The following is a 25542-nucleotide window of genomic DNA, read 5'->3' on the forward strand; positions in this document are numbered from 1 at the left end:
ACGCATCGCCTTTCCAAGCCAAGCGCGGGTCCCCGCTTACGGGGACAAGAGGGACATCTCCAGAACGCAGAGCTGCTGCACGCGAGCGGAGGGTGACAGAGTGGCCGCGTCCAGGCTGCCACCCCCCAGCCCGGTGGCCTGGGACGGACCCCCGGCCGGCGCCACACACAGGCTGCCCTTTTCCCGACGGACGGGGAGGGGAGGGTACAAGGCACAAATTTAGACGGGATGCAAACCATCCACTTGAAGAGAAGTGACTATCTTTAGTTATTACTGAAACGGAGGAAGTAATTTGGAAAGAAGAGCAAACCACTGCGTGGTGCAAACGCTTTGGTCATTCAATTCATCGAAGAGCGACTCGGCCGGCTCCCGGACCAGCGTGCGGGTGGGCACAGGAGCTGAGCCAGTTTCCGTATCGGAAACGAAACAACAGCACAGCAGCTTTCCCTCTGTATCCCCGTCAGATACAGAAAGCTGAGGGACTGGCAATATTCCACGGATAATAATACTGTTGTCTCTAAACATTTTTGTTTCTTTCTCTTTTTTTTTTTTTTTCTCTCCAATTCGCGTTTACGTATTTACAAAACAGTCAGAAGCCTTTAGCACTAAGGATCCAGCTTTACAGCAACACTTCCAAAGTTCACAAACGAAACCACGTACTTTCCTACATAGCACGTGTAGCCGAAACAACGAAGAGCCTGTCAACGGGGGCAGCCAGAAGCATCTTAATGGTCTTTACATCTGAGTTCAAGTCCAGGTTCAGTGTATCTGGAAAGGACTCTCAATACTCCCCTGCAAGAGGTGGAGCTGACACAGCATCAGATTTGTAAAGTAAATCCACACAAGAAAAAACACACCAGGCTTTGTGGTCTAGAGGTCAGACCATTGTACATGCAAGTATCTCCCACACACTGACGTTACTGATGCATGTTTTCATTTTTAAAGCATGAAATTCCTTCCATTTTCACTTGAATGCAACTGCATTTCACTATTTGAAACTAGCCCTACAGCAGCTCAGACACCACGAGTACCATGATTAGGCAAAAAAAAAAAAAAAATAAAAAAAAAAATCAAACCATCAGAGGGAAAGCGTTAATAGTCAAACAATTCCTTATCTCCTTGCAAACGCCACAGTCACAACGGAGCCTCACGTCACACGCCTGCTCTGCCCGAGCCGGGAGCCACGCTCCCCACACACCCCCTTTTTCCTTGGACTTTACAACTTGTAGCCAACAGCTACATATATATATCTATCTCCACCTGTTATCGAGCCATTCAATGGCAACTCCTTCCATCCCCTCTGCTAAAAGATCCTTCCCTTCCACGCCAGCCCGCTCCAGCCGTCGGCCACGTCTGCTCCGCTGCCTCCGGTTGCTCCCCACCGGCAGGAGCCCTTGCAGCACCCACCAGCCCCTGCGGAACGCCGGGTGGGAGCTGGCAGGCCCAAGCACCGCACAGCAAAAGCTCCTCAGCGCCTGCATTCTGGGCTGTCCGCCCGGCAGAGCGGGGCACGAGCAATTCTGCACGTGGAACGCTCTGGGGGCACGCTGAAGTGTGTTTCGGGATTAAGTATTAAGGCTCTTACCGTTATGCCAAAAAAAAACAAAAAAAAAAAGAAAAAACCACCCACCAAAAAACCTTGCGATCATTACAAAGCCTGACTTCCGGAAAGAAAACTCTTCTTGTTAAAAGGAAGGGCTTTACCATCGGCTTCGTCCACCCGCCAAGTCCACGCGGTGGCCTACAGTCCCGCCAAAGGGCGCAGGGTGTGCGTACGTCCCACCGTGCTCCGAGGGCATCACCTACAGCAACCGCCTCCTCCCGCCTCCATCAGCTCTTTATCATTCTAGAAAAGCCACAGGCATCGTATCACTTTCAGATACTTATTCACCGTCTCCGTGGCGAATTCCTGTGTCTGGGAGCCCCCGCGGAGCTGAAGGAAGCCGGGGAGGTCTGCCGAGTGGTAGCAGCTAGAAAAATGGCACTAAGGTTCCCTGTGGCTATAGACAAAACACAACCCATGAAGAACGTTCCAGAACTACCAAGTGTGAAAGGCAACGTTTCAAGCAACGCGCATCTCTAAGCGGATTTTTTTTCCAAACAGAAACAGCCCCGTGTCTCCGAGCCTCACCAGGACCCGACAGAGGTTCCAAGGCCACTGCCCCTCTATCTCCCGGCGCTGCTGCTGCTGTCCTGAGGTAGCGGGAGCGTCGCCGAACGCCGCTCCGAGCCCACTGCTCCGTGCGAAGGGGAACGCGCGTTTGCCTTCGCTTCGAATCACACAATAACGCTCCTTCGAAAAGTCTTGGCACTCACCATATTCCTATTTAACTACATCAAATCGCGCGTTCATGTACAGTTTATAAATATTTGCTGTATACATTTTCTCTCTCAGAAGAAAAGCCATTCCACTTCTGTCCTCCAAGGAACGGTCTCATTCAACGTTTGGAGAGAAGGAAGCAAGCCTGTCTGTCTTAACTGGGGGGAGGGGGAAATAATAATAATAATAATGATAATAATAAAACCCACTGACAAATGCAGGACGCGTCTCTGTGCATGGTGATAGAAGACCAAGAAAAGTCCAAACTGTACAGTAATATCAATACACACAGGACGAGACGTTATGAATCCAAAATGCCACTAAAATAAGTCCTGTAAACTCTGATTTACAAGTGCCATGAGAACCGGAGAAGTTCCAATATGCATAGACCAGTATTTCAATTCCCGAGATATTTACCATTTCAGCGTCTGAAAGATGCTAAGACCTTTTTTTGCCCTCAGTGCAATCCGGATAAGTCCATCACGTTACACTGGTGCAAAGGAAGTTCGAATAAACCTTGTAGAGTCTGTTTTTCGAAAGAGAACTCCACATTGGCTCGTTTGAAAAGCTGACTTGCGAGCGAGTTAGGATAAAATACTTCCTTTATTCTGCAGTACCAGAATTTAAGCCCTTAAACCTTCCCTCTATGAAAACGAGATTGTCAAAGGTTCTGACCAAACGCAACCACCGGCCCCGCAGCGCTCGGCGGCGGCAGCACCACGACACTATTGCAACGGTTGGAAATGAAGGTAACTTGTGTTACAGTCTAGCAGCTCTGTCCCACCGAGCAGGACAAGCACAGCCCTCAGCAGGAAGGAAGACGATGTTAGCGTTCAAAGTAATCATTTCACGCAACGAAGCCGTTGCCGGTTTTTGTTCCTGCAGTAAGAAGTGAAATCAGCTACGATAGAGCAGTCAGCGTCCGGCTCCTCTAGGGAAAGTCTTGCACGTTATCGGTACGAACCCCTGTTTTCTCAGCCAAGCCAAATCCAGCCCTCCAAACGTCACTACGCTACCGCAGGTCGGTCCAAAACACTCCCGATACGGCGACACCGCCAAGCCTCCGCCCCGCTCGCTCGTGTCGCCGCTCTCTCAAACCCCGCTCCGCCAGCCAACGCCACGCGCCGCGCTCCACCACCGCCGCGCAGACGGGACGGAGCTCCGACCAAGCGCCTACGCAAAAAAGCTTCTTCACGCTCTAGAGAAAAGGGAAGAATTCTGGAAGGCAGAGTCCTCTCCCAGCTGAGGTCTTGCTGTGACACTAGGTTTACGGTGAAAAACAAAACGGCATTCAAGGTAACCGGCAGCACCACCGAACCAAATCCATTTCCAATTCCAGACGGTGCAGCCGCGTGCAGCTCCAGGCTTTACTCATCCCTCCAGCACTTGTCCTGACATTGTGCAAGAGAAGCAAGTGGCAGACTGTCAGTTCAGAGTTTGACTTTGCATTTTCTTGCTTCTTTGGACTAGTAAATTACTTCTAGTTGCAAACTACTTGACTAGTTTAACATATTTGTACAGTTCCTGTAAACATTATGAGAGCACGCTGCTGCACGCACACAGTAACCGTTTTCAGTGATTAACCTGAATTTTACTTTGCATTTCTTCAGAGCCAGAAAGAGCTCATCCACGTTACGGATCAGTAACATGAAATCAAACATCAATCTCAATAAAATCAAGTTTTAGCATAAATATTAAACGTTCAAGAAAAAAAAAGGTACGGTGAAGAAATTCAGCCCAGAGCAAATTCAATATTCCCTCAAACAGAACAATTCTTGGAGTGGAAACACAAAGCCCTTAATTCTAGCTGCATCACAGGGAATTTTCACATAAGCTGCTCTTTTAAATCCAAAGAAGCATTTCTCTGATACAAAATTGTTAAACTCACACATTATCGTTTAAGTTAATGCCCAAGTGTACTGTTCTGGTAGAACTGTGGGGAAAAAAAACAAAAAAAAAAAAGGCAAAAACCAGATAGCTGGCAGGTAAAATGCGATTGTATGAAACTCGATTGAATCTTGGCAATATTGTCAGAAGATTAATATAAATTACAAAGTACTTACAAACCCTAGTAGACATGCTGCCATTCGGAGCCAACCAAAACAAAATAGGAGATCACTTCACCCTCTTACATGTTGAGATTCCGGGAGGACTTCAGGGAAATCCTCTCCACTGAGGAGCAGGAACAGTCTGAAAGTATGGGCCAGCATGGAGGAACCAAAAGATTCAAAGCTTTATTTTTTTTTTTTCTATATTTTTTTTTTAATAAAGTTAACAGTAAAACAAAATTCACAAGCCTTCCCCTCCCCGAGCTGGTTTCCTCTTCACACACAAAAGCACACAAAACAGAGGTCTCCAACCGAGAAAAATGAAACTGCTCTAAGTACAATGAGACATGATGAAGGAAGGAATCTAAGTATGTCCATATTCAAGGTTAAAATAAGCAGATCAGGTATGTGTGGTTGGGGTTGGTTTGGTGTTTGTTTTTTTTTAGCCAAACTGGAAAAAGAAATTTCCAGGCCCAGAAGCTGAAAAAGAAAATGAAATGTATTAGTGTTTTCAAATGCCAAAGACAAGCTGGTTCACTACTGGCCTGCGTAGCTCGACGCCAAGCCAGTACTTAAATCAAACAAAAGCATCTGACCAAGCAGGAGAGGTGAGATCTTTGCTACGCAGTTCCAGCAGCCAATTCCCACCTAGCAGAAGAGCGGGCTACTGGTAACACAGGCCAAACCAGCCCGTTTGCAAGGAGGAAGGTGAAGAGCACACGAAGCGTGCGAGACATCTCACAATTCATAACAAAACACCTTAAGGAACACGCCCTTCCCCAAGGGGTAGGTCGCTATTGCTCAGGGCTGTACGTAGCCATCTCCCTGCAAGGCGTGCGGAGAAAGCCTGACCACACATAAAGTTGGAAGGGACGCTGAGCAACACCTCCTTCGTGGCTTCCAGGCGCCTCAAAATGTTTGCAGGCAGAGGATCTCAGGATTCAGGGTTAGGAAACCAGGAGAGAGCTGCACAATACCCATGCACTGGATTCTGACCGAGCTTTAGCACCAGCAGCTGTATCCCAGTTACGGTCAACCGTTCCTCACTCAGGTGGCAAAGCCCACACACAATTCTACAACAGGGAACCCTTTTTTTTTTGTTGTTGTTGCTACTTTTAAAGACAAAAGAACCAGAACTGGCCATCAGCTGGGATGCTGTGCAGACAGAAGCTTCCAAAAGCTCTTAAGATACTTTCATGTGGAAAAAAATAATAATAATAAAAAAAAAAAATCAAACAGCCTTCTCCAACAGCACATCTGCTCTGGGAAACTCTGCTGTCCCTGTCAAGCGATTTGTGTACTTACGTTTCCAAAGCTGAGTGGACACGTCCACCTACCTTCAAAACTGAAGCCACCTGGCCCACCAAAGAAGGCCTTGAAGATATTATTTGCATCGAAGTCTACAGGGAAGAAAAGGAAGCTGTGAGCTGCAGAGCCACTTACATTTTGCACAGGTTTAGGAATCGTCACTTAACTGAGGGCCCACAAAGCATTCTAGAAATGGACAAAAAGCTACGAACAGCCTGCTGGCTGAGCACTGCCACGCGGCAGCGGAGTACAGGGCCACTGACGAGCAGAAAACAGGTAAAATCAAGTTGTCAGAGATAATTTCATTTACAGGGGGAGCTAAGAATTTTGGATAAGCAGCATTTAGGGACCCACATCTTTCTATTATACTATTTTACACCTCCTAGGAAGTGCCTAATGGCAGCTATTACCTACCAGCTCAGTCAAGGATAACATCCACCACAGAACCTAGCCTGTTCACAACTTGAATCTTCCAGCAAAAATCTGCCACTCAAATGCTTCCAGAGACCAGAGTCAGTTCACAGAACTATTACACACGGGAGGTTTGCATAAGAGGAGAAGGCACTAAATGGTCTAATCTTTTTAAAGGCTGCCACGATAGAATATCCTAAGGCACACTTACCTCCCATGTTCAATCCATCCTCTTCTAGATCCTGCCCACTGTCATAGCGGGCCTTCTTCTTGGGATCTGACAGGATGGTAAATGCTTCACCAACTTCCTTAAATTTCTTCTCCTCTTCCTTCTGTACTTCTGCGCTTGCCCCACTGTGTCGGTCTAGGGACACAAAAACAAGCAGGAAAGCACGTTACTAGTGAAAATGGAAAACGCTACACCTTCCCAGCTGCTGCCACAGCAGGTGTTTTAGATGTGTGGGGTCAGAACTGCTCTTTGTCCAGAAATTCCCCCTCTATTTATCTAATAAATAATTATTCCTGCCTCTGAGCGATGCTTTCACAGGGCACATGCACGCAGCAAGGGGATCAAAGCAACAACACATCCTCTAATAACGGACTGTTTGTGGATACCTGGATGATGCATTAGTGCTCTTTTCCTGTAAGCCTTCTTGATCTCATCTTCAGAGGCATTTTTGTCAACCCCAAGGATTTTATAATAGTCTTTCCGTTTGCTCTTTTTTAGTTCCACCTGTGCGTTCTTGAGAAGTTGCTTGTGTTCTAGAAAGAAGTGCAATGCTTTAGCGTCAGGCACAACCTCCTGCTTCAAAAGAGGCTGAAGGCCAACACGTTGAGATGATCTGGGTTGAACAATTCAAGTGCTGCAAGTAACCAACCCACCTGGATTTACAGCCAGGCAGCTAATTAAAGCCTCACTGTCCACTTAAGGCTGTTTCCTAACGTAGGTAAACACCCCAGTGCTCTTAAACCAGTTTTTAAGACACTGAACCACAAGGACTGTTTCATTTCAGGCTACCAAACCAGCAAGATGTCAGTTAAGAATGAGAACCATAACCAGGTATTCTGAATCTAGAGCACTGCTTCAGCTAGAAGCTAAATTGCCTTCTCAGCACTGAATGCCGAGGAGAAAAACCAGATCCTGAGACAGGCATCTCAGAGCACTTCTGAGGACTTTGCAGCATCGTCCTGCTGGGGTGAAAGGCTGCAAATCAGAGCGTATTGTGGGGGGAAAAAGCAAACAAAAGCAACACCAACAAAAAACTGCCAGTTAAGGCAAACTTATGCACACAAGAAGAATGCCAGTATGCTCACCTTTCGTTTTTTCTGTCTGATAAACCTTTTCATAGTCTCTTACAGCATCTTCATATTGTTCTGTGTCCATGTAACTGTGGAAAAAAACACTGGTGGCCAAGGTGTACTTCACAGGAAATATCAAAATGGGGTTCAGGTACAAGCTTTCTGGACGGATATCAATTAAGGAAAAGATGTGCACCGATCTGCAGAAAAAGCAATCATCAGAGGAACCCACAGAGGGTCACTGCTAGGCTGACTGGAAGCCCAGACACCTGCTGTTTGTGGGAAATCCTGGCACAGGAACCTGTACTTCGGGCTCCAAGCGGAGCCTGCAACCTCATTTGGCAGCACAAGTTCTACTTTAACGATCTGATAATTACTTTATCCAGCCGCAGGAACTAATAGCAGCCAGCAAGGTTTCAAGGAAGCTGGTGCACAGCTGTACACGATCAACGCTGGTTAGAAGTGACAATCTTGGCACCTCAGAGGGATGCGTGCCTGTCCCTTGGCATTTCAGCCTTACTCACATATTAACTGCTTACTGTAACTTAGCAATTACTGAGGTGGAGCTTGAGAAGAACACTGAAAGTTGTAAATTAAAAGGAATGCACAACAGGAAGGCTGCAGTAACAGTTTTGGTTCATCTATGAGCCAGGCTGCTTTGTCACAAACTGGGGAATAATCAGTGTCGAAGAAAGTGGCAGACAGCCCCACGGTCAGACGAGCTTTGACTACTTCCCTGGGTGGTGCCAAGTTACAAAGGAGACGTACAGCCCCAAACTTCCTTTGTACTGCTTGTTCAGCCCCAGCGCGCTACACTGCGGTATTATCTGTGGCTGAAATACGCGTAGTCTTGGCTGATTTCTCCTTTATGGGAAGCAGGGCATCCCATTTCAAAATCTGCTTTGTTGGAAGCATGAACAGCTCTGCCAGGATAAGATCTCTTACTGCAGCAGCCCTTCTGAAAAAGCTTGAGGGGGGTTCTCTGGGACAGAATATCTTACGTTAGTCTATAACCATAAGTAAATTAATTTTTAGAACAAATCCTGCCTGAATACAACAATCAACAGGCAGTCCCAGATCCGTGCAGGCAGGACAGACTGCACAGAGTCTCCCCTGCCACCTCATCACCGTAAGGAAGAGGAATAAATTCAGGAGCCCTTAAGACAGAACCTTTTATTCAGTTAAGCTTCAGATTTGTTATCCCTGACAATCAGTGCTGCAGGAAGGAGGTTCCTACCCACAAACCTGCTCAGCATGTCCATGATAAAGGTCTACTTACCACTGTGCTCTCCTCAAGTACGCTTTGATATACGTGTCATCCAGTTTTACTGCGTTCGTGCAGTCATCTATTGCTTCTTCGAGTTTCCTAAGCTATAACGTCAGACAGAAGCAAAGTGAATCCCAAGCAGAGAACAAATTCTGCCAAGCAGTATTTTAATTTTAAGCAAATGAAAAGCGTAAAGAATCTTGGAAAAATCTCACTCTTGTGTGTGTCTGCATCTAGGAAATTTTTTTCAGCCCTCCCAAAATCACAGAGCTTTTGATCCCTAGGGAAAAATCAGAAGCTTGGCTAGTGAAACAGTAGAACTACACGGTGCTTCTCTTTAAAGAAATGCACTTGGAAACAAGGGTCTTCCTGAGAATGATCTGAAAACCAAAGTTATTTTGTGTTCAAACTAATTCCCAGCCCAGAAAATAGTAATTCAAATGTGTTTTTTTTTTTTAAACGGCATTGTTTGTTTGCAGACACAAACAGCCACAGAAAATATTCATTACTGCTGCCTCCAGCTCATCCCATTTCCCAGGTTTTGCAAACAGCCTCTGTTTCTTGACCAAGTGGGGGTGTTGAAAAGCCTTGCTAGCAGGTGGACCAGTTGTCACCACACAGAGGCAGCTGACACGGAAACATGCCTGGAGGAAGTGCAGGGTGGAAACTGGAAGCACTATCATGTGGCTGTTTCTCTAAAAGGCCACAGCAAACCTGGAAAAAGTGTCCAAGTATTTTTAAATGAAGTCATATTTTTTTAGATAAAAAAAACCCCAAAGACAGATGACCTACCAGAAAAATAAGCAAAGAAAAGATACCTCATTACCAGAAGGAAACAAATAAGGATGCCTTTATGCTGATTCAGTTAAGGCTAAACCACATTCCTCCTCTCCCTCCCACCCTGTGCAGCCCAAGTATTTGAGTTTTGTTTCTTCAGGAGTCAACTTCACCGGCTGTCTGGAACAGATCCAATCATTGTGCAAGTGCAAAAACCTGAACCATTGCCTACAGCGCTAGAAAGATTCAGCTGCCCCAGCAGCCAGAGAAGCCTGGGCTTCCCAGAATAACCGATGTGCAATGTATAAACTATGTGGTGAGGAACAGGATGAAAGACTACCTGCCAGGTGACCATTTCTTACCTTTGAATTAACCGTCCCTCGGTTGCAGTAGAGTTTGGCATTTGTTTTTATATTATTTGGATCTATTCCTAGTGCTTCTGTGTATAGTTCATACGCTAGTTTGTAGTTTCCTTCTTTGAATGCTTTATTCCCATCTTCTTTCTTTGCTTTAAGTGCTTTGGCATTCTGAAAGAAAATATACCCTGGATAAGGACACAAGGTAAATGGTTCAGGGGTACCAAGCATCTTATTTTACTGGGCAATGGTCCTCAAACCTAACCATCATCATTTGGTTGCAGGATACAAAAGTCACAGCGTTGCTACAGCAGCTGGAATGGGCTGTAAACATTTTGCCTTTCCCCGAAGACAAGCGCTAAGGAACAGCCAGTGCCAGTTAAAAGCGTTCTCCAACAAACAAAGGTTGCCTAATTTTTAAGACTAGAACATGACAGTGAAATAAATGTATGGATTTTTTTTTAAAAAAATGAATGGGACATCACTTTTGGAGAGTTTATACAAGTGAACAGATTTTAAAAGTTGGTCAAAGACCTAAAACAGGGAAGGTGCAATGCAAAAGGATCAGTGTTTAAATGCAAGTCAACCTGTAGGCACAAATATTAAACCTGAAAGCCAGAAGTTCTTTTAGAATAGACAGACCTAGTTTTATTGCTCCTGTATCTGATCAAGGAACAAAGAAGAATGAAAGGGAGGCAGCCTTCGAAGTATCACAAACTTCTAAGAAAGAGCTTCTAGCAACTCAGTTGTACCTAAAGCAGCCACTGGTTGTCTTTAGCAAGGGCTGGACACGCTACTTGCTAGTGGAGATCTGGGGAATAATAATGTTGAGGAGAGGAGAAGGGATTGATCCAGAAGAACCAAGTTAGACATTTGGATAAAATAAAAAAAAAAAAAAAAAAAAAATTCCTGGCAATTTTGCAGCCCCATCCCGAGCATCCACACTTACACGGCAGGCAAGACATGCTTTCTCGTGATCAGGAGCCATTCTGAGTGCCTGGACAAAGAACTGCACTGCCTTCTCAATACAGTCCTCATAATAAAGGCAGAGACCACGGACATACAGAGCATCAGCATTTGTTGAGTCCATTCGTAAGATGTCACTGTAATAGACACATAAAAAAAATGAAAACGCTTCCCTATTCCAGTTTCCTTCTGATCTCCAAAACCACTCTTCCTCCACTGAGTTATTTACTTATTTTATCAACTCTGTGGTACAGATACGCAGAAAGTATGGGAACTGGCTCAAGCGAGACTGCCGGTTATCAACAGAGTCAAAATGCAGTTTCCCTGGCAAGATTAACTTTAAAAGGAGATAAATCCATGCATTCCTCTTCTTTGCAATTTGCACTAAGGACTATTTCTTTTTTAGATTCCCTCGTTTATTTCAGGCTGTGGAAAACAAGCAACAGCCAGGACACACGACCAGTTACTCAAACTCTAGACCTTAAGACGCTCACCTTGCTACAGACTGTGCTTCTGGGTAGCGACCCAATAATGCTAAACATTCAGCCTTGAGGATTTTGAATCGGTGACAAGCCGGAGCAAACTCCAAAGCACGATCCATGCAAAACACAACCTGGTGTAAGAAAAAAAACACAAACATGAGCAAAGCAAACAGCCAAAGGCCCAGTTTGAAAGGCTGCACCAGCACCACATTTTAGATTTCGTATTTGTCTTTGAACAGGAAGATAAGTGTGCAGACACCTGTTTCTTCTGCTGCTGGAGACGTATGCTAGCAAATCTTCCTCACGTACAGGTTTTTTGTTTTCCCTTTCAAAGGGCTTTATGTACAAAGGTTTGTGGCACCTGCTATGTTACCATGACACGGCACTACACAGAAGATTCAAAGGACACCTGTAGAAAGTCCATCCCTTTAACTCTTCTGAAACCGTAGGGTCTGAAGAAAGAGCCAAGAAGACAATTCTGCCCCTGTTTCCTGCATCATAAAGGCACGTGGGAAGGACAGAAATTCAATAGATTGAGACAGTTTGGACTGGACAAAACACAAAAAAGTACAGTGCAGGGACTGATCTTACATTGGTCTGACTGCAATGGGCAGGGTGATCTAATAGGTCTTTTCCATCTCTGCCCCTCTGGTGGGGACATCTGCACTAGAACAGGCTCATTGTTCCACGAAGGTTCATCTGCTTCCCCAGCCCGTGACATCACGACTGCCTGCTGTGGGAAGCACTGTGCTCCAGACTAAGAAGCCAATGGCTTCTGGGTGAGGAAGGAGCAAGAGCAGCTCTCCAGAAACAAAGATCACATTTCATGCAAGCCTCCCCAGTGAAGCGAGGCAGGAGATGTGAAGAGACAGATGCAAAAGCCCAGAACATGCAATACAGGCAGGGCAACTCCTACACATGACATTCACATTGACCATACATCCATTTCCTCCTTATAGCCAGGTGATACAAAGCTGGAATTTACCCTTCCAAAAGCCTAAGAGTCAGTGACCTGAACAATGAGCTTAACGTGCTGGACAACCTCTTTCCTGGGCCAAACTTGGGCCTTACACGCATCCACTGAACAGAAACTGTTGCACGAGAAGTGTTTGGTGCCTTTCAGACTTCAGGCTGTTGTTTCCTGTTCTATCAGGTCAGTACCAGCTGCATCCTCTTACAGCCCTTGGGGAAAAAAGATTTGGAAACAGTAATGGAGAATGCCCCCACGCAGATCTGCATCCCTCCTTCAACGACCCTCGCTGTAATAATGGCAGGCACGCTGCCTTTTCTTTTATTATTATTATTCAAGAGTTAAGAATAATCCTGGATATGCATTCTAGGAGCAAAGCGTGATCAAAGGCTGCTGCTGACAAAACCTGTATTCAAACAGCTCGTTCGTGGTTCCACTCACCCTGCAAAGCAAACAGTAATAGAGGATATTCCGCCTGAGCCAGTCACCCTCTTCACTTGTAATTCATTGTAGCGGGTTTGCATGGCAAGGTTTTGGTAGTGGGGAGCTACAGTGGTGGCCTCTGTGAGAAGATGCCAGAAGCTTCCCCCATGTCCAATGCAGCCAATGCCAGCTGGCTCCAAGACAGACCCAGTCACTGGCTGAGGCCAAGCTAATCAGCGGTAGTGCCTCTGGGGCAGCATGTTAAGAAGGCAGAAAAAAAATAAAAATCTGCACCAGCAGGAGAAAGGAGTGAAACTATGTGAGAGCAACACCTTTGCAGACCCCCAGGTCAGTGCAGAAGGGGAGGCAGGAGGTGCTCCAGGCACCCGAGCAGAGATTCCCCTGCAGCCTGTGGTGAAGACCATGGTGAGGCAGGCTGTCCCCCTCAGCCCACGGAGGTCCACAGCAGAGCAGATCTCCACCTGCAGCACGTGGAGGACACTCCATGTCAGAGCAGGCAGATGCCCAAAGGAGGCTGTGACCCTGTGGGAAGCCCACACTGAAGCAGGTTTGCTGGCAGGACTTGTGGACCCACGGAGAGAGGAGCCCATGCCAAAACCAGGTTTCCTTGTGAGGCTTGTGACCCCACGGGGGACCCACGCTGGAGCAGATCGTGAAGGACTGCAGCCTGTGGGAAGGACTCACATTGGAAAAGTTCGTGGAAGATGGTCCCCTGTGGGAGGGATCCCACGCTGGAGCAGGAGAAGAGTGCGAGCAGGAAGGAGTGGCAGAAACAATGTGTGAAGAACTGACTGTAACCCCCATTCCCTGCTCCTCTGTGCCGCTCAGGGGGAGGAGGCCAAAAAAAAATAATCAGGAATTAAGTTAAGCCCAGATAGAAGGCGAGGGTGTGGGGAAGGGGTTTATTTTTTGTATTTGACTGGTAATAAATTAAACTAATTTCCCCAAGTCGAGGCTGTTTTGCCAGTGATGGTAACTGCCGAGTGATGTCCCTGCCCTTATCCCAACCCATGAGCCTTTTATATATTATTGTTTAAGTTTTATTTATTGTTCTGCCCTTATCCCAACCCACGAGGGATTATATTTTCTCTCCCCTGTCCGGTTGAGGAAAGGAGTTATAGAGTGGCTTTGGTAGGCACCTGGCATTCAACCAGGGTCAAACAACCACACCTTACCTTCCTGAAATCCCGTTTCTCAAAATCTACTTCAGCTATTTTTTCATACTCAAGCACAGTACTGGCGTTCTTCAGCTGAAAGACAGGAGAACACAGCAAGTGTTGCAGGACAGTCACTGCTCTGAAACACCATCAAACAGCCAATTTAATTTAAGCAGCGAAACCCTAAAGTGTCAGAGCAAAAGCAATTGCAGACCGTGGAACAATAACGCAGATTACACAAATATTATTGCCAGCATTAAAATCAGTTTGAAATCAAGTGACCTAACTGGTAGCCCAGGAAAGCGCACCCCCTGTGAATGAGGTACAGAAATGGCAGCAGCCTTCCACATACTGTGTCACTCATTCCCCTGCTCCCTTACCAGCACATACCATTTCTCCTCTGGAGCACTGGGTGAAAGACCAGTTTAGCCTTCATGCTTTTCTGCTAAGAAGGGACAACGACACACAAAAGTAACTGTGCAACCTGGCTGTCTACTGAAACAGAGAGACTTTGACAGGATCTCGTTCTTCTCACTCCCTCACAGCATGCTAACAGTCGTTACTAATGATGACTATGATTCCACCTTGCAAATTTGAAGAGAAAGGCTCACCAGTCCAACCCGTTCCCTTTGACAGCCCTATCTACTGGGAATATTTCAATTTTGAGAACCTCTCACCTCTTGCTGTGCCTGGGTATTCTTATGATCCAGTTCTAAAACTCGTTGAAAGCAGCGACTGGCAGCCATGGCATTCCCTAGGGAAAGATGGCACTTCCCTTCCCGGAGATGGCCCTGAGGAGACGGTTAAAAGGGAGTTGCAAGAGCTGCAACAGGTAGAGACAAGGGTACCGAGACGTGAAGTATGAAGTTTTCCACGTACCCTTACAAAGCTGTCGTCCAATCTGACAGACTGCTGGGCGTCTCCCAGTGCTTCTCGGAATCTCCCCAGCATCATGAGCGTGGCAGCTCTGTTACCATAATAACTGGCATTATTAGGACAGGTGTCTGGAGAAGATACAAGAGCACTCACTGTTAGTGCAATGCAAGCAGCTACACAACTTGTAGAACATACTGAAAAGCTGTGGTTGGATGAAAAACTCACATTCCTCCCCAATTTTATAATGTCACCCAAGCGGATTAAGACTATGCAAGATGGTCAAGCGGCTGATTTGAAGAGCAAGTCATAAAAACTATTGCTCCTCACACTACGTGCAGGAATAAACTCGTATAGAACAAAACTTTACGGTGTTCAGCCTGGCAGCACTGCTGACCCTGCGTTAGAGGGAAAGCTGGATCGGTTTCGTGTTAAGAATACCTTGGCTGGAGGAGAAACAAAGAACTGCTGCAATCACCCACACTGGTACTGACTTGCATTATCTATCTACTGAAATTTCGCAAGGTAATTAAAGCAGGCAAAAGGTTTTCACCCAGCATGTGCCGTTAGAAACCCTTCTGGTGTATTTTAAATCAATAACCAGCTTTGATTTGTAGACATGGTATTCAGCAAAGACTAATATTACCAACTGTTCTCACCTATGGCTTTTGTGTAGTAGTTGTACGCTTCGTTGTAATCTTTCTTGGCATAGTATGCGTTTCCTTGTTCCTTGAATGATTCTGCTTCTCTGAAAGGAAGCAAAACACCACATTTTTAGAGGAATTGAGCACCAGAACAGGTTCTGACCATGACTGAGCACCTCAACAACCTTAATACAACTCTTCAGTGCTCCAAAATGCTTGTAGAGGGTTCTTGTGAGATTTCCTCTGTACACACTGTGCATGAGAACACAGCACACCTCACGTCCTGCTGGCTTCTCAGATACTTCACCACTTTACCAGGGCCATGAGCAGCGATACTCGGGATATTACCAAGCCAAACGTTAGAGGAACGCAATAGCAGACTAAAGCCACCTTTGAGCACCCTCCCTTCAGCCTCAGTACACTGGCTTCGTGGAGTCCACCAAAACTCCTTCGTACAGGGTTAATCAAACCAGCCTGCTCCTGTGAGGTGCTGTATAACCTCAGGAGTCACTGAAGTCAAGAAACAGTGTTGTCTGCCTTTCAGAAGTAGTCCCACATACTTAAGAAACAGGGCCAAGAACAATTTCTACAGTCAAAAGACAGCTAAATCAGAGAGAAATAAAGGTGCAAGCAGAAGCTTGGCACTGCCTTGGCAACAGGTCCAAAAATAGTCCTTGCACTCAAAAGCAAGCATTTGCAGAGACAGTTTAGGCCATTTAAAAACACACAACATATGGTTTAAAGCAGCATCCCTTAAACTCTTGAAAGCAAAGTTTCCCCTGAAGGGAATTAAATCCTTCCTCTCCCATCTACCCTCACTATTTCAGATAAGCAGTCCAAGAGGGAACTTGTACGATGCTGCTAGAGTTTAATTCAGCTTCACTGAATTAAAGTCAGTGATTTAATTCACATGCTTCCCCTCCAGGACTGTTTAACGCTTAAAAACTACGAGGCCAACTCAAAAGAAGCAACACTCCACTATAAAGCAAAGCCATCAAGACTTGCATCGTGCTTTTGGGACTTCACTGCTGTAGCCAGAGACAGACACTGTTTGTCCACTTTCCAAAGCACTTGCACAACCAGAACTCTGGCCCCAGACAAAGACAAATTCTAACCATCAGAACAAAGACCATCTCAGACTCCATCCTTCATGTGCCACCAGGGATGCGGGCAGCACACCTACGAGCCCCAGCCACCCTGTCCTTCAACAACCAGCAGTCTTCTGCGAGAGCGGTCCAGCCACGGGGAAACGACTGTAGCACGAGCAGTACCATCCAAGTGGATTATTCCAGGTCACCCTCCTCCTCTCGGATGACTACCAACTGATCCGAACGCAGCCTTTGCTGAAGCAGTAACACAGAAGCCAAGGAAGCTAATACAGCCGGGTGATCCCCACCCCCGAGCCTGCCAAGGCAGAGCTGCACTTGCAGGCTCAAACACGGGTCACTTCCAGGCTGTGCTGAAATGTTGGGCTTCAGCATTTTCTTGAAAGAAGGGTCCAGAAGCAAAGGCATCTCTTTGTACCGCTTGCCACAGGAAAGCTGTTTACAGGGAAATCCAAGATAAACAAAAGCAAACCAGCTCAGAGAACACAGGACTAGAGAGTGAAGAGTCACAGGACTTTTTACACACAAATACCTCCATCCAACATCCAGCACGAGCTGTTCAATCGCTCTCGGGCCTGAGCAGCTTTGTTTCTGTATCTAGCAACACTACTGCAACAGTCAAAAGGCCCGCGTCAGAGCCAGTCTTCAGTCTACCACGTACTAAAAACACAGAGATAATCTTCACCTTTAAAAATTTAGGCTCACCTATCACAGAAAGCATAACGCAAGCGATTCAGTTCTGTATTTCGTTACACCTTTACAAAACTCTCAAAAATTAGACGCAGCTTTGGGCACGTTACAGAACTGTGTTTTGCCCAGAGGAAGCGAAGACTTTTTGCCTTTCACAAATCACATTCTTAATAAACCTAACAGGAGAGAAGCTGACTCTCTTCACTGAAGGCTGTAACTACGATGCATTTGAAGCGTGGAAAAGGTGCTCTTATTATAGAGGACGTACTGTTAGAACGCGCCGTAGTGAGAAGCCTCTTTCGGTATGTAAAATAAAAAGCAAAGGGAAGACTGTGACTAGTCCTGCATTTTAGTAAGTTGCCAAATCCAAAACGTGAGGGCGCAGAGCAGGCTTGGTAAGAGCCAAGCACCATTTCGCACTTTTATTTCAGAAGTACCTAGAGACCAGATCCTTGTGCAAGAAACTCATCTAGTGGAAGCTGCCAACCCAGGACGGAGTGAAGTCAAGCCGCAGTGTCCTCGCCAAGGTGGGGGGCACTGCCAGCGCCCCCGGCACTCCTAGGGCACATCTCGGCAAAGGCAGCGCAGGAGCCGAAGCAGGGAGGAGGGACCCCACCAGTGAAGGAGAGCAATGTTCAGCTAGCCTACTACAGAAAGAACAAAGGCAATTGTGTTGAAACAAGTTCACATGTTTTTAACCTCATTCAGGCTTGCCATTGGCCATTCCCACACAACTGCCTCATGCAAAGGGTTGTTTTCACTGAACCATCACAGTTTTGCCAGCTGGCAAAACAATAGACACAGGGAGCTGCCCCGCCGAGGGCCCGCAGGCCACAGCTGAAGTGTGGGCTCTTCACTTTCAGTTTTAACTTTTGCTGTCAGCTACACTCCGGCAACGGACCAGGCGCACCCCTGCTGAAGTCAAACCACCACGCTGCAGTTATTCTGTTTGAAATAAGGTGAACAACCAACAGTGTGGTAAAGAAAGGGGTTAGCACATGCACCCCACTGCCTCGCAAGGGTCTTGTGCCGGCTCCAGTTCATCCCTGCTGCACCTGCTCCCGTTCCAGCAAATGATGAACTCACCCATCTGAGCTGGGAAAGTGCCATACCTCCTCCACCCCAGCCTTCCCAGCATCGCGCCCGAGGCAGGTGCTTCTCCCGCAGCCTTCCTCTTCCTCAGAAGGCAGCATGCTGCCAGACCCTGAGCAGCGGCACAGCACCCTTCCATGCTCCTCCTCTGTGAGGGCCACAAGATCTAGTGATGATTATGTGCCTGTTGGATGGATCTGTATCACAAGCGGCAGGACTTGCGCTTTGCACGATTAAAAATGTGTCCAAACAAAACCACATTTTTTTTTTTGCAGTAATACAGATCAAACGTTCAAAATACTGCGGAAAAACTAATCAGCAATTCTGCACTTCCGAAACCTTGGCAATAAGTAGTTTAACCAAAACTTTATTCTGGTTGTTTCTACAATCAGAAATGGAAAAGAAAATCACAAATGCTTTTAAAGTTCCTTCCCTCGGAAGCTCTCTGTTGTTCAGTCTAAAGACAGGGGTGCACAGCATTAACAGCAGAACTTCTCTGAGCCACCACAGTAACTTCCTTAGCGTACCGGTCCCTGAGCCACAAGACTTTTAGCAATTTTACCTGTCATGCTATGAGGAAGCATTGTCTAACAGATACAGCTAAAGGGCTGGCTGCCAGAGCACCCTGTCTGCCAACAAACTGCTGGGAAGAGCTGGGAAAATGGGAGAAGGAAAACAGATCCATGGCAAAACCAACTTTCACAAAGCACCGGTATTCTGAGATGCTAGAGAAAACACAAACACACGAGAATTACTGTTTTCTACTCTTTTTTTTTTTAATGATCTATTTTCTTTTTAGGCATTTACCACGGATTGATATATCAACAAGTCACATCGCTTCAGATAACACTAGCAGAAAGGAAGCACACTGGTGTTTCTATTGGTCATGGGGCTTAAAGCTCAACGATGAAAAAAAAAAAAAGACTGTGAAATAAAAAGCAAATTGCCTCCAAAGCACAAAGGCAAAGCCAGTTGCTGGAAACGCAAGGCTTGTGGTCTGCGATCGTAGACACAGAACAGAAGCATCTCTCCCCAGTTGCGCTCCACTGACATAGAAAGCACACAGAGAAAACAGTTCTTGTTTACCACGGTCTCTGGCTATAACAAGAAAAAAATGCAGATCTCCTGATATCACTGGTAATTGTTTCACTCCAAACAGATGCTGCAGCCTGAATGAGATCATTCTGCATCTCGCACTGATGTAGGCTGCATTCCCCACTTGCTACTTTTGAAACTGAAGAAGAATCATGCTTTGCTAAAAATACGACCCAGGCTGAATGGATTGCTTTGTGATGGAGGTTAGTGTCTTCTCACGGCCTCTCCACGCTGGGTGCAGAAGACAAGGAAGAGTTGCACCAAGGATCTCGGGAAGAAGTTTGTCTTTCATTGCTGGAGTGTACCACTGGCTCACAAGGAGGGAACTGTTTGGAGTAACTCCCTGCTTGTGAGCTAGTAAATTCTTTTTTCTTCTTTACGGGACCCCTAACTCTTCAAGTGCTCCGGTCCCTGTCAGCCCAGAGGACCTGCCACCAAGACAGGCAGCAGCCATGTGTTCTGATGCTCTCCTCGCAGAGCTGGAGGCTGAGAGGCCGCAGCGCGAGGAGCTCGCTGCCTGCCTGGTGGGAGAAGGAACCATCACAAGGCTCCTTCTATTCCCTGTGCCCTGCTGAAAGCTCAGCCCCTGCTCGTTCCCAGAACAGAAGAGCTATGAGAAGCAGCCATCCCGCGCACCACTGACACAATCCCACGTTTGCCTAACAACTTCTGCCTCCTCCTCGGAGCTTCCACACGCTGCCCCCGCCTGAGCGCCGATCGTGGCTTCCACCCCTCCTACTCCAGCTCCCAACGAGACACTTGCAGACCCACCTCACAACACACACCTCGTTTTCTAAGCTGACAGAAACTCGGGGCATCTGTACAAACAGCACCTCTTGGGTCTAGACGTGGCGGCACAGACCCTGTGCACTCAGGTACATGCTCAAAGCAACACTCCCCAGCTAGAGAAATTAGCACGTAAGCAGGTGGTAGACTTGCTCCCTCTCTGCTCTCCTGACCCTCACTCCTACTTCATTTCCTGCCTCCATTACGAAACAGTGACAAAAACCCCTAAAATATCTAGGATTTAAAGGCGGCTCCAAAATCCTGTCCTGACCAAGCCATCTTTTTTGGCATGCTCTGACAAAAGAAACACACCTGCCTTTCCCAAGCAATTCTTGCAGAGACTTTTTCTTTAATAGGATACGGTGCCTTTATCCAGCATTTTTTTTTTTTTTGGTTGAAATCCAGTCTAGATTCTCAGCTGTCAGATGTTACTCAGCTGTTGGGGTAAAATAAGTTTGGTGATCTCAATACATTTTACAGTGGGCAGATGTCTAGAGCTTAAAATTAGCTGTCATATTTGCCACTGGCCATATGATACTCCCCCCTCCCTTCTTTCAGGACTCAGAAGAGAAGCCAAACACTACATGGGTCACAGAGATGTACAGGGTATACCTCCCCGTATGCTTTAGAGACCCTTCCTCCAGGTTAGGTTTTACACCCCGAGTGAGGATTCGGAGCAAGAGGAATCTCTCGCTCGCTCTCTCTCATCTCCCATCAGCAGCGTTGGCAGTTTCTGTCTCTGGTACAGAAAACACCACAAAATCATACGGAATTTCACAGTGCTCACCCTCTGCAGCTAGGCAGCATCGTGCTGACCCTGTTGCAGCAGAGATCACACCGAACACAGAGCAGGGCACCACGCAACACATTTCTCTGCACATCAGCACCCCCCACTGAACAAGGACTGGGTTTACTACTAGCTGCAATACAGAAATGAAAATGAATGACATTTACTCACAGCATGCCCCAAAGCAGGGCAATCTCCAGTCCGTACATGCAAATATCTGTACATGCAAAGACTCAGCAGCTGAAACATAAAAGCAAAGTCTCTCACAAGAGCAGAAACAGATTAACTGGCATTTAATCCAGAAGGAGCACAACCCCCCCCCCCCAAGCTATCCTCTACACACACCCCAGAACATTCCCAAGACCAAAAGCTGCAAGAACCAAAACACACCACAAGAAACCAAAGAAATCTCTCCCTGCAGCTGTAAGTGAAAACAGCCAGATGAGCCCCGAACTTTAACTGCGCAGTTATGCAACGCACCTCGCTTGCAGAGCTCAGTATTAACCTAGCTCATAGCAATGGTCTGAGCATTTCTGGCAGGGTCACATCATACCTGTCATGAAAACCCACGGAAGGGTCTAGAATCAGCTCGAGATTGCTTTTTTCCCCACGGAGGCCTAAATGAAGGAAACCAGCCAGCTGTAAGGATTACATGGTGAAACAACTGCTTCTACAACATGATTCACCCTAAAAAAACATGTCTCATGTTAAAGAAAAAGGCTGGGGTTGTAGGTACTGACCACCTTTTCATACTGTAAAAAGCAACTACCTAATTCAGAGCATTCGAACGCTCTGCAAATTTATGGGAGAGTAAACAACTATGCGAGCAGCTTCTGCTGCTCCTTGTGTTATCATAAGACCATAAAGTAATTACAGATTAGTAAAACAGGCTGGATTTACAGCCTGGGAAACTCAAGTGCCTGTTTACAAGCAGAACAGGAATAGTGGAACCTTCTTCAGGCTATCCCGTAACGATGCGCACCCACCAGCGAGAGCTAACTCAACCCCCCTCCTGCCAGCACGCCCTGAGAAAGCAGGCAAGTAATGACATTTATTCACGAGGAGCCTGACCAAGATGCAACTCATTTCATGCAAAATAACACTGGAAAGCCTCTTGCTACTCACCAGCACCTGACAACCTCCAGGCAACATCTGTCATGCTAATTAGTGACCCAAAGTCAGGCGAGGTCTGCAGCCTTGACTTCTGCACAATTTACTTTGTGCGGCAAATTTCACATTCATCGCTTTACTAAGGTTAGCTACGATTTCCTACTGAGGCATCAACACAGCTGAAGTCTGCAGCGAAAGCACTGTAAAAACAACAGCCTGGGCACACCATCTCATAATGGTATTTTCTGAACGATTTTGGATACTTCTTTTTAAGAGGTTTCTGCACCCTCCAGTGCTGAAGAACACGGATAAAGATCCAGCCCCAGGCATGCACATCAGACAGAACCCAGAGCTGCCAGGAAGATGACAAGGAAATTTTCCCTGGCAAAACTCCAGTGACCCCAAGCTTGCAGACCAGCTGGGTAAAGGGAAAAACTCTCTCCATGGGTTAGAAACCTTTAAAATTAATTAAAAAAAAAAAAAAAAAGGTGGGACCTTTTGGGGGTGGACCAGCCCCTGTTCATCAGCTGCTCCCCAGCAGAGGAGCCGGCACGAACAGCACCGCTACCCAGAAGATAAAATTAACACAATTACATCAACCCTTTTCCATAAGGGCCCCCACAATTTATGCTGCAGCAGACAATAATTATCCTGTGACCACACTCTATTCCCGTGCCTTAAACAACCTGTGAGTGAGCCATTTGGCATGCTTTCAGCTGTTTCGGTGCATTAGTTACAATCACTCTGAAATACAGAACCCCACTTTTGCTATTTTCCTGATTTTTTACTAGGCCACAGAGAACAGAATCACGCATTTACACAAAGGTGAGTCCTTAAGCAAACTATCTGCATCTTGTCATACTGTAATTCCTAAACAGAAGTACAGAACACGGTCAAACCCTTGATGCTGACTTACAGCAATGAATCAGAAAAGGTTTTCACTTATTTTTTTTCTATTTTTAAAAGAAGCTAGCACAGACACATCATAAAGGCTGTACTAAATAGGATTCAGGTGTATGCCTGTGCATGCCCATTAATGTGGAATGCCTGCATAGCCCTTGTAAGGGGTTTTACAAACATTACACACCTAATTAAGCCTCCAACTACTCTCCCTGATACAGCGACTATCACTCTAACTTACATTAGATCCCCTGAGCCACAGAAGTTAAGCAACTGATGTAAGCAAGGAAGGGCCAAAGTAGAGAAGAGATTAATGCACAGGACCCCTGGAAAATCTACCCCAGCTGGCAGAAAGGCACGTGTGTGTAAGGCCTACACTTTCTGAGCATCCAAAAAAAAAAACCCTGGAAGTAGAATCATAGCATTGTTTAGAGCATCTCCTACCCACACATTTCTTTTACCAAGGTAAAGGAGCAATATTTCCAACAACAACAAAAAAAAGGAAACCCTGTGAAAGCACCTAACAAAAGCACTGCATGGTAATAGTCAGAGTACAGCACCGGCCTTAAGACACCAAGAAAAAACTCAGATGTCCGAGACTGCCTCTGTTGTTAGAGCTGAACCTTCCCCTCGGTGGGGCAAGGACCGAACGCTGCCCACGAATTACTCTTTTTCTGCACCTGCTCAGCCTTTCCCAAGATCATCCTATTCATGACTGGTTTGCTGCGCCCATCGCTTCTGCAATGAAACTTGGGAAGGAGGAAGGCACGGGAACATGACAGAGGTCACTACCAGGAGATGACTGCGCCTTCAGCATGGTTTTTACATTTGGGTATTTTTAACACTTCAAACACCACATTTAACTAGCCCAGGGGAAGCAATGAGTTACCCATAAAGAGGGCTTTCCCAACTTCAGAGGCCATGCAATTTGGAGGAAGCCTATGTACAACATCCAGGTGCCTCCTCAGCAACACTTAATTTAACTCTTTAGAATGACATCACCAGGAAGCCAGCTCCTTCCCAGCACGCCTCCTCAAGCCTTCATTTTCTAACAGTAAACAAGCATCACAACACACCTCAGGCCATCAATATTCTTTTGAAAATGCTATTCCTCAGAGGCCGCTTTCGGTTTTGTTGTCTCCTTTTGATTCCATCCGCTGAATAATTTTCTAGAGCAATTGCCTCACCCTCTACAGAAATAGTTCTCTCCTCCCCAGTTCCCCAGGAGATAACCAACTGCCAGCGTTAGATGCTGCAGAACCAGTGGAGTTTCCTAGACATCGGACCTTCCCATCTCACCGCCTGCAGAGACTGCAACACTCAGCTGCTACTGGGAACCAGCTCACGTGCTCTTGAGAAGAAAACATGCAAGAAAGGTTGGGATTCCCACCACCCCCAGCCTCAGATGACACCGTCTGCTCCCCTGGGCAAGGTGCACCAGATCGCTTTAGAAATAAACCAGTTCCTGGAGGCTGAAGCAGCTCTTTAATTACACTAACATTTTCAGAGCAGGACTCTGCCCAAACATTCACCTGCAAGTGATATTTTCCCCGTTATTCACAGCATGTCAGGACAGAGTGAAAATTGCTACGTGTAGGTTTCAAACGGTACCAGGGACAAGAGAACTGGGTATGATGAGGCAGCAAAGAGCACTCATATCTAGGAGTTAGAAGCTTCACCTTCTACACCAGTTTAATCCTTTCCTCCTCGTCCTCAGCGATGGGAAAAAGCTCTCTTCAACCACCAGCCCGTGTGGCCTCGAGACAGAAATAACGTTAATTGTATTTCTAGGACACTCAAGCTCCAGTTGACTGAAGACAGCCCGACTCCACGACAGGGTGTATGTTCTAATCCTGGTACACACAGAGGCCATGAGATCTCACATGGGAACGTGCAGCCAAGACATCCCAAAATAAGCGTCGCCAAGCAGCACGCACAGCCCCGCCGCGCATGTGGCATGTCACAGCGCCGGGTGGGCCCTCGCCGCCGAGCCCCGGTGGGAGCAGCCCCGGCTTCCCCGCGGGACGAGGCTGGGCTGGGAGAAAGGCCTTTGCCCTCAGGGCCCGCCCCGCGCAGGGCCTTGCCGCAGCCCGCCGGGAGCGCACCCTGCCCGGCGCCCCGCACCCCGGGGCGCCCCCCAGCCCCGCTGCTGGCAGCCCGGGACAGCCGGGACGGAGGGGCCGGGGGAACCCTACCCGGTCCGGCCAAGCACCTGCGGCTCCCCCGCCCCGAGGCCCCGGGCCCCGCCGCCCCGGCCCCTTCCCGCTCCCCGCGGCCCAGGGCCGCCCCCGGCTGCCCCGGCCTCACCCGCCCGCCGGGCCCCGGCCCAGGGAGCCAGCCCCCGGCCCCGCCTGCCTGCGGGGACCCGGCCGCTCCCTCCCCCGCCCGGCGGGACGAGGCCGGCCCGCGGCAGCCGCTCTACCTCCGCGTCTCCTCCTCGTTCTCCAGCTCGCCGGGTCCATCGGGCGCCGCCATGACCACATCGCATTCAGCCGCCGCCGCCATCTTACCGCCGGGCCGGGCTGGGGACAGGCGGCGGGACGGGGGCGGGCGCGGCGCCGGAAGGGGCGGGGCTGCCGCGGACAGCGACGGCGGCGCGCGGGCCGGCAAGAGCGGCGCTCGGGCGGGGCGGGGCGGCTGTGGGGTCCGCCCGC

At 47.5% G+C, this 25542-nt stretch overlaps 1 protein-coding gene across 1 annotated transcript; it reads right to left on the bottom strand.

The window, feature by feature from the left end:
- Nucleotides 1–4799: 4799 nt before the first annotated feature.
- Nucleotides 4800–25463, bottom strand: DNAJC7 (DnaJ heat shock protein family (Hsp40) member C7). Its single transcript, XM_055789959.1, has 14 exons — nt 25311–25463; nt 15338–15426; nt 14685–14809; nt 14483–14596; nt 13824–13898; nt 11247–11365; nt 10736–10889; nt 9793–9957; nt 8666–8757; nt 7402–7475; nt 6703–6849; nt 6299–6451; nt 5706–5768; nt 4800–4848 (listed from the first exon to the last, which is right to left on the bottom strand). The coding sequence occupies exons 1-14, from the start codon at nt 25391–25393 to the stop codon at nt 4811–4813; spliced, it is 1491 nt and encodes a 496-aa protein (XP_055645934.1). The 5' UTR covers nt 25394–25463; the 3' UTR covers nt 4800–4810.
- Between the last annotated feature and the right edge of the window lie 79 nt (nt 25464–25542).

The sequence above is a fragment of the Falco peregrinus genome, chromosome 18 (genome assembly GCF_023634155.1).
Source record: "Falco peregrinus isolate bFalPer1 chromosome 18, bFalPer1.pri, whole genome shotgun sequence".
Taxonomy (NCBI): Eukaryota; Metazoa; Chordata; class Aves; order Falconiformes; family Falconidae; genus Falco; species Falco peregrinus.

Excerpts from the sequence above, each read along its gene's own strand:
- DNAJC7 (XM_055789959.1), bottom strand. The coding sequence starts at position 25,393 with ATGGCGGCGGCGGCTGAATGCGATGTGGTCATGGCGGCGCCCGATGGA. Across the intron at positions 14,597-14,684 it reads TGGACGACAGCTTTGTAAGG|GGCCATCTCCGGGAAGGGAA; the intron begins GTACGTGGAAAA and ends CCGTCTCCTCAG. Across the intron at positions 4,849-5,705 it reads AGGTGGCTTCAGTTTTGAAG|CTTCTGGGCCTGGAAATTTC; the intron begins GTAGGTGGACGT and ends TTTCTTTTTCAG.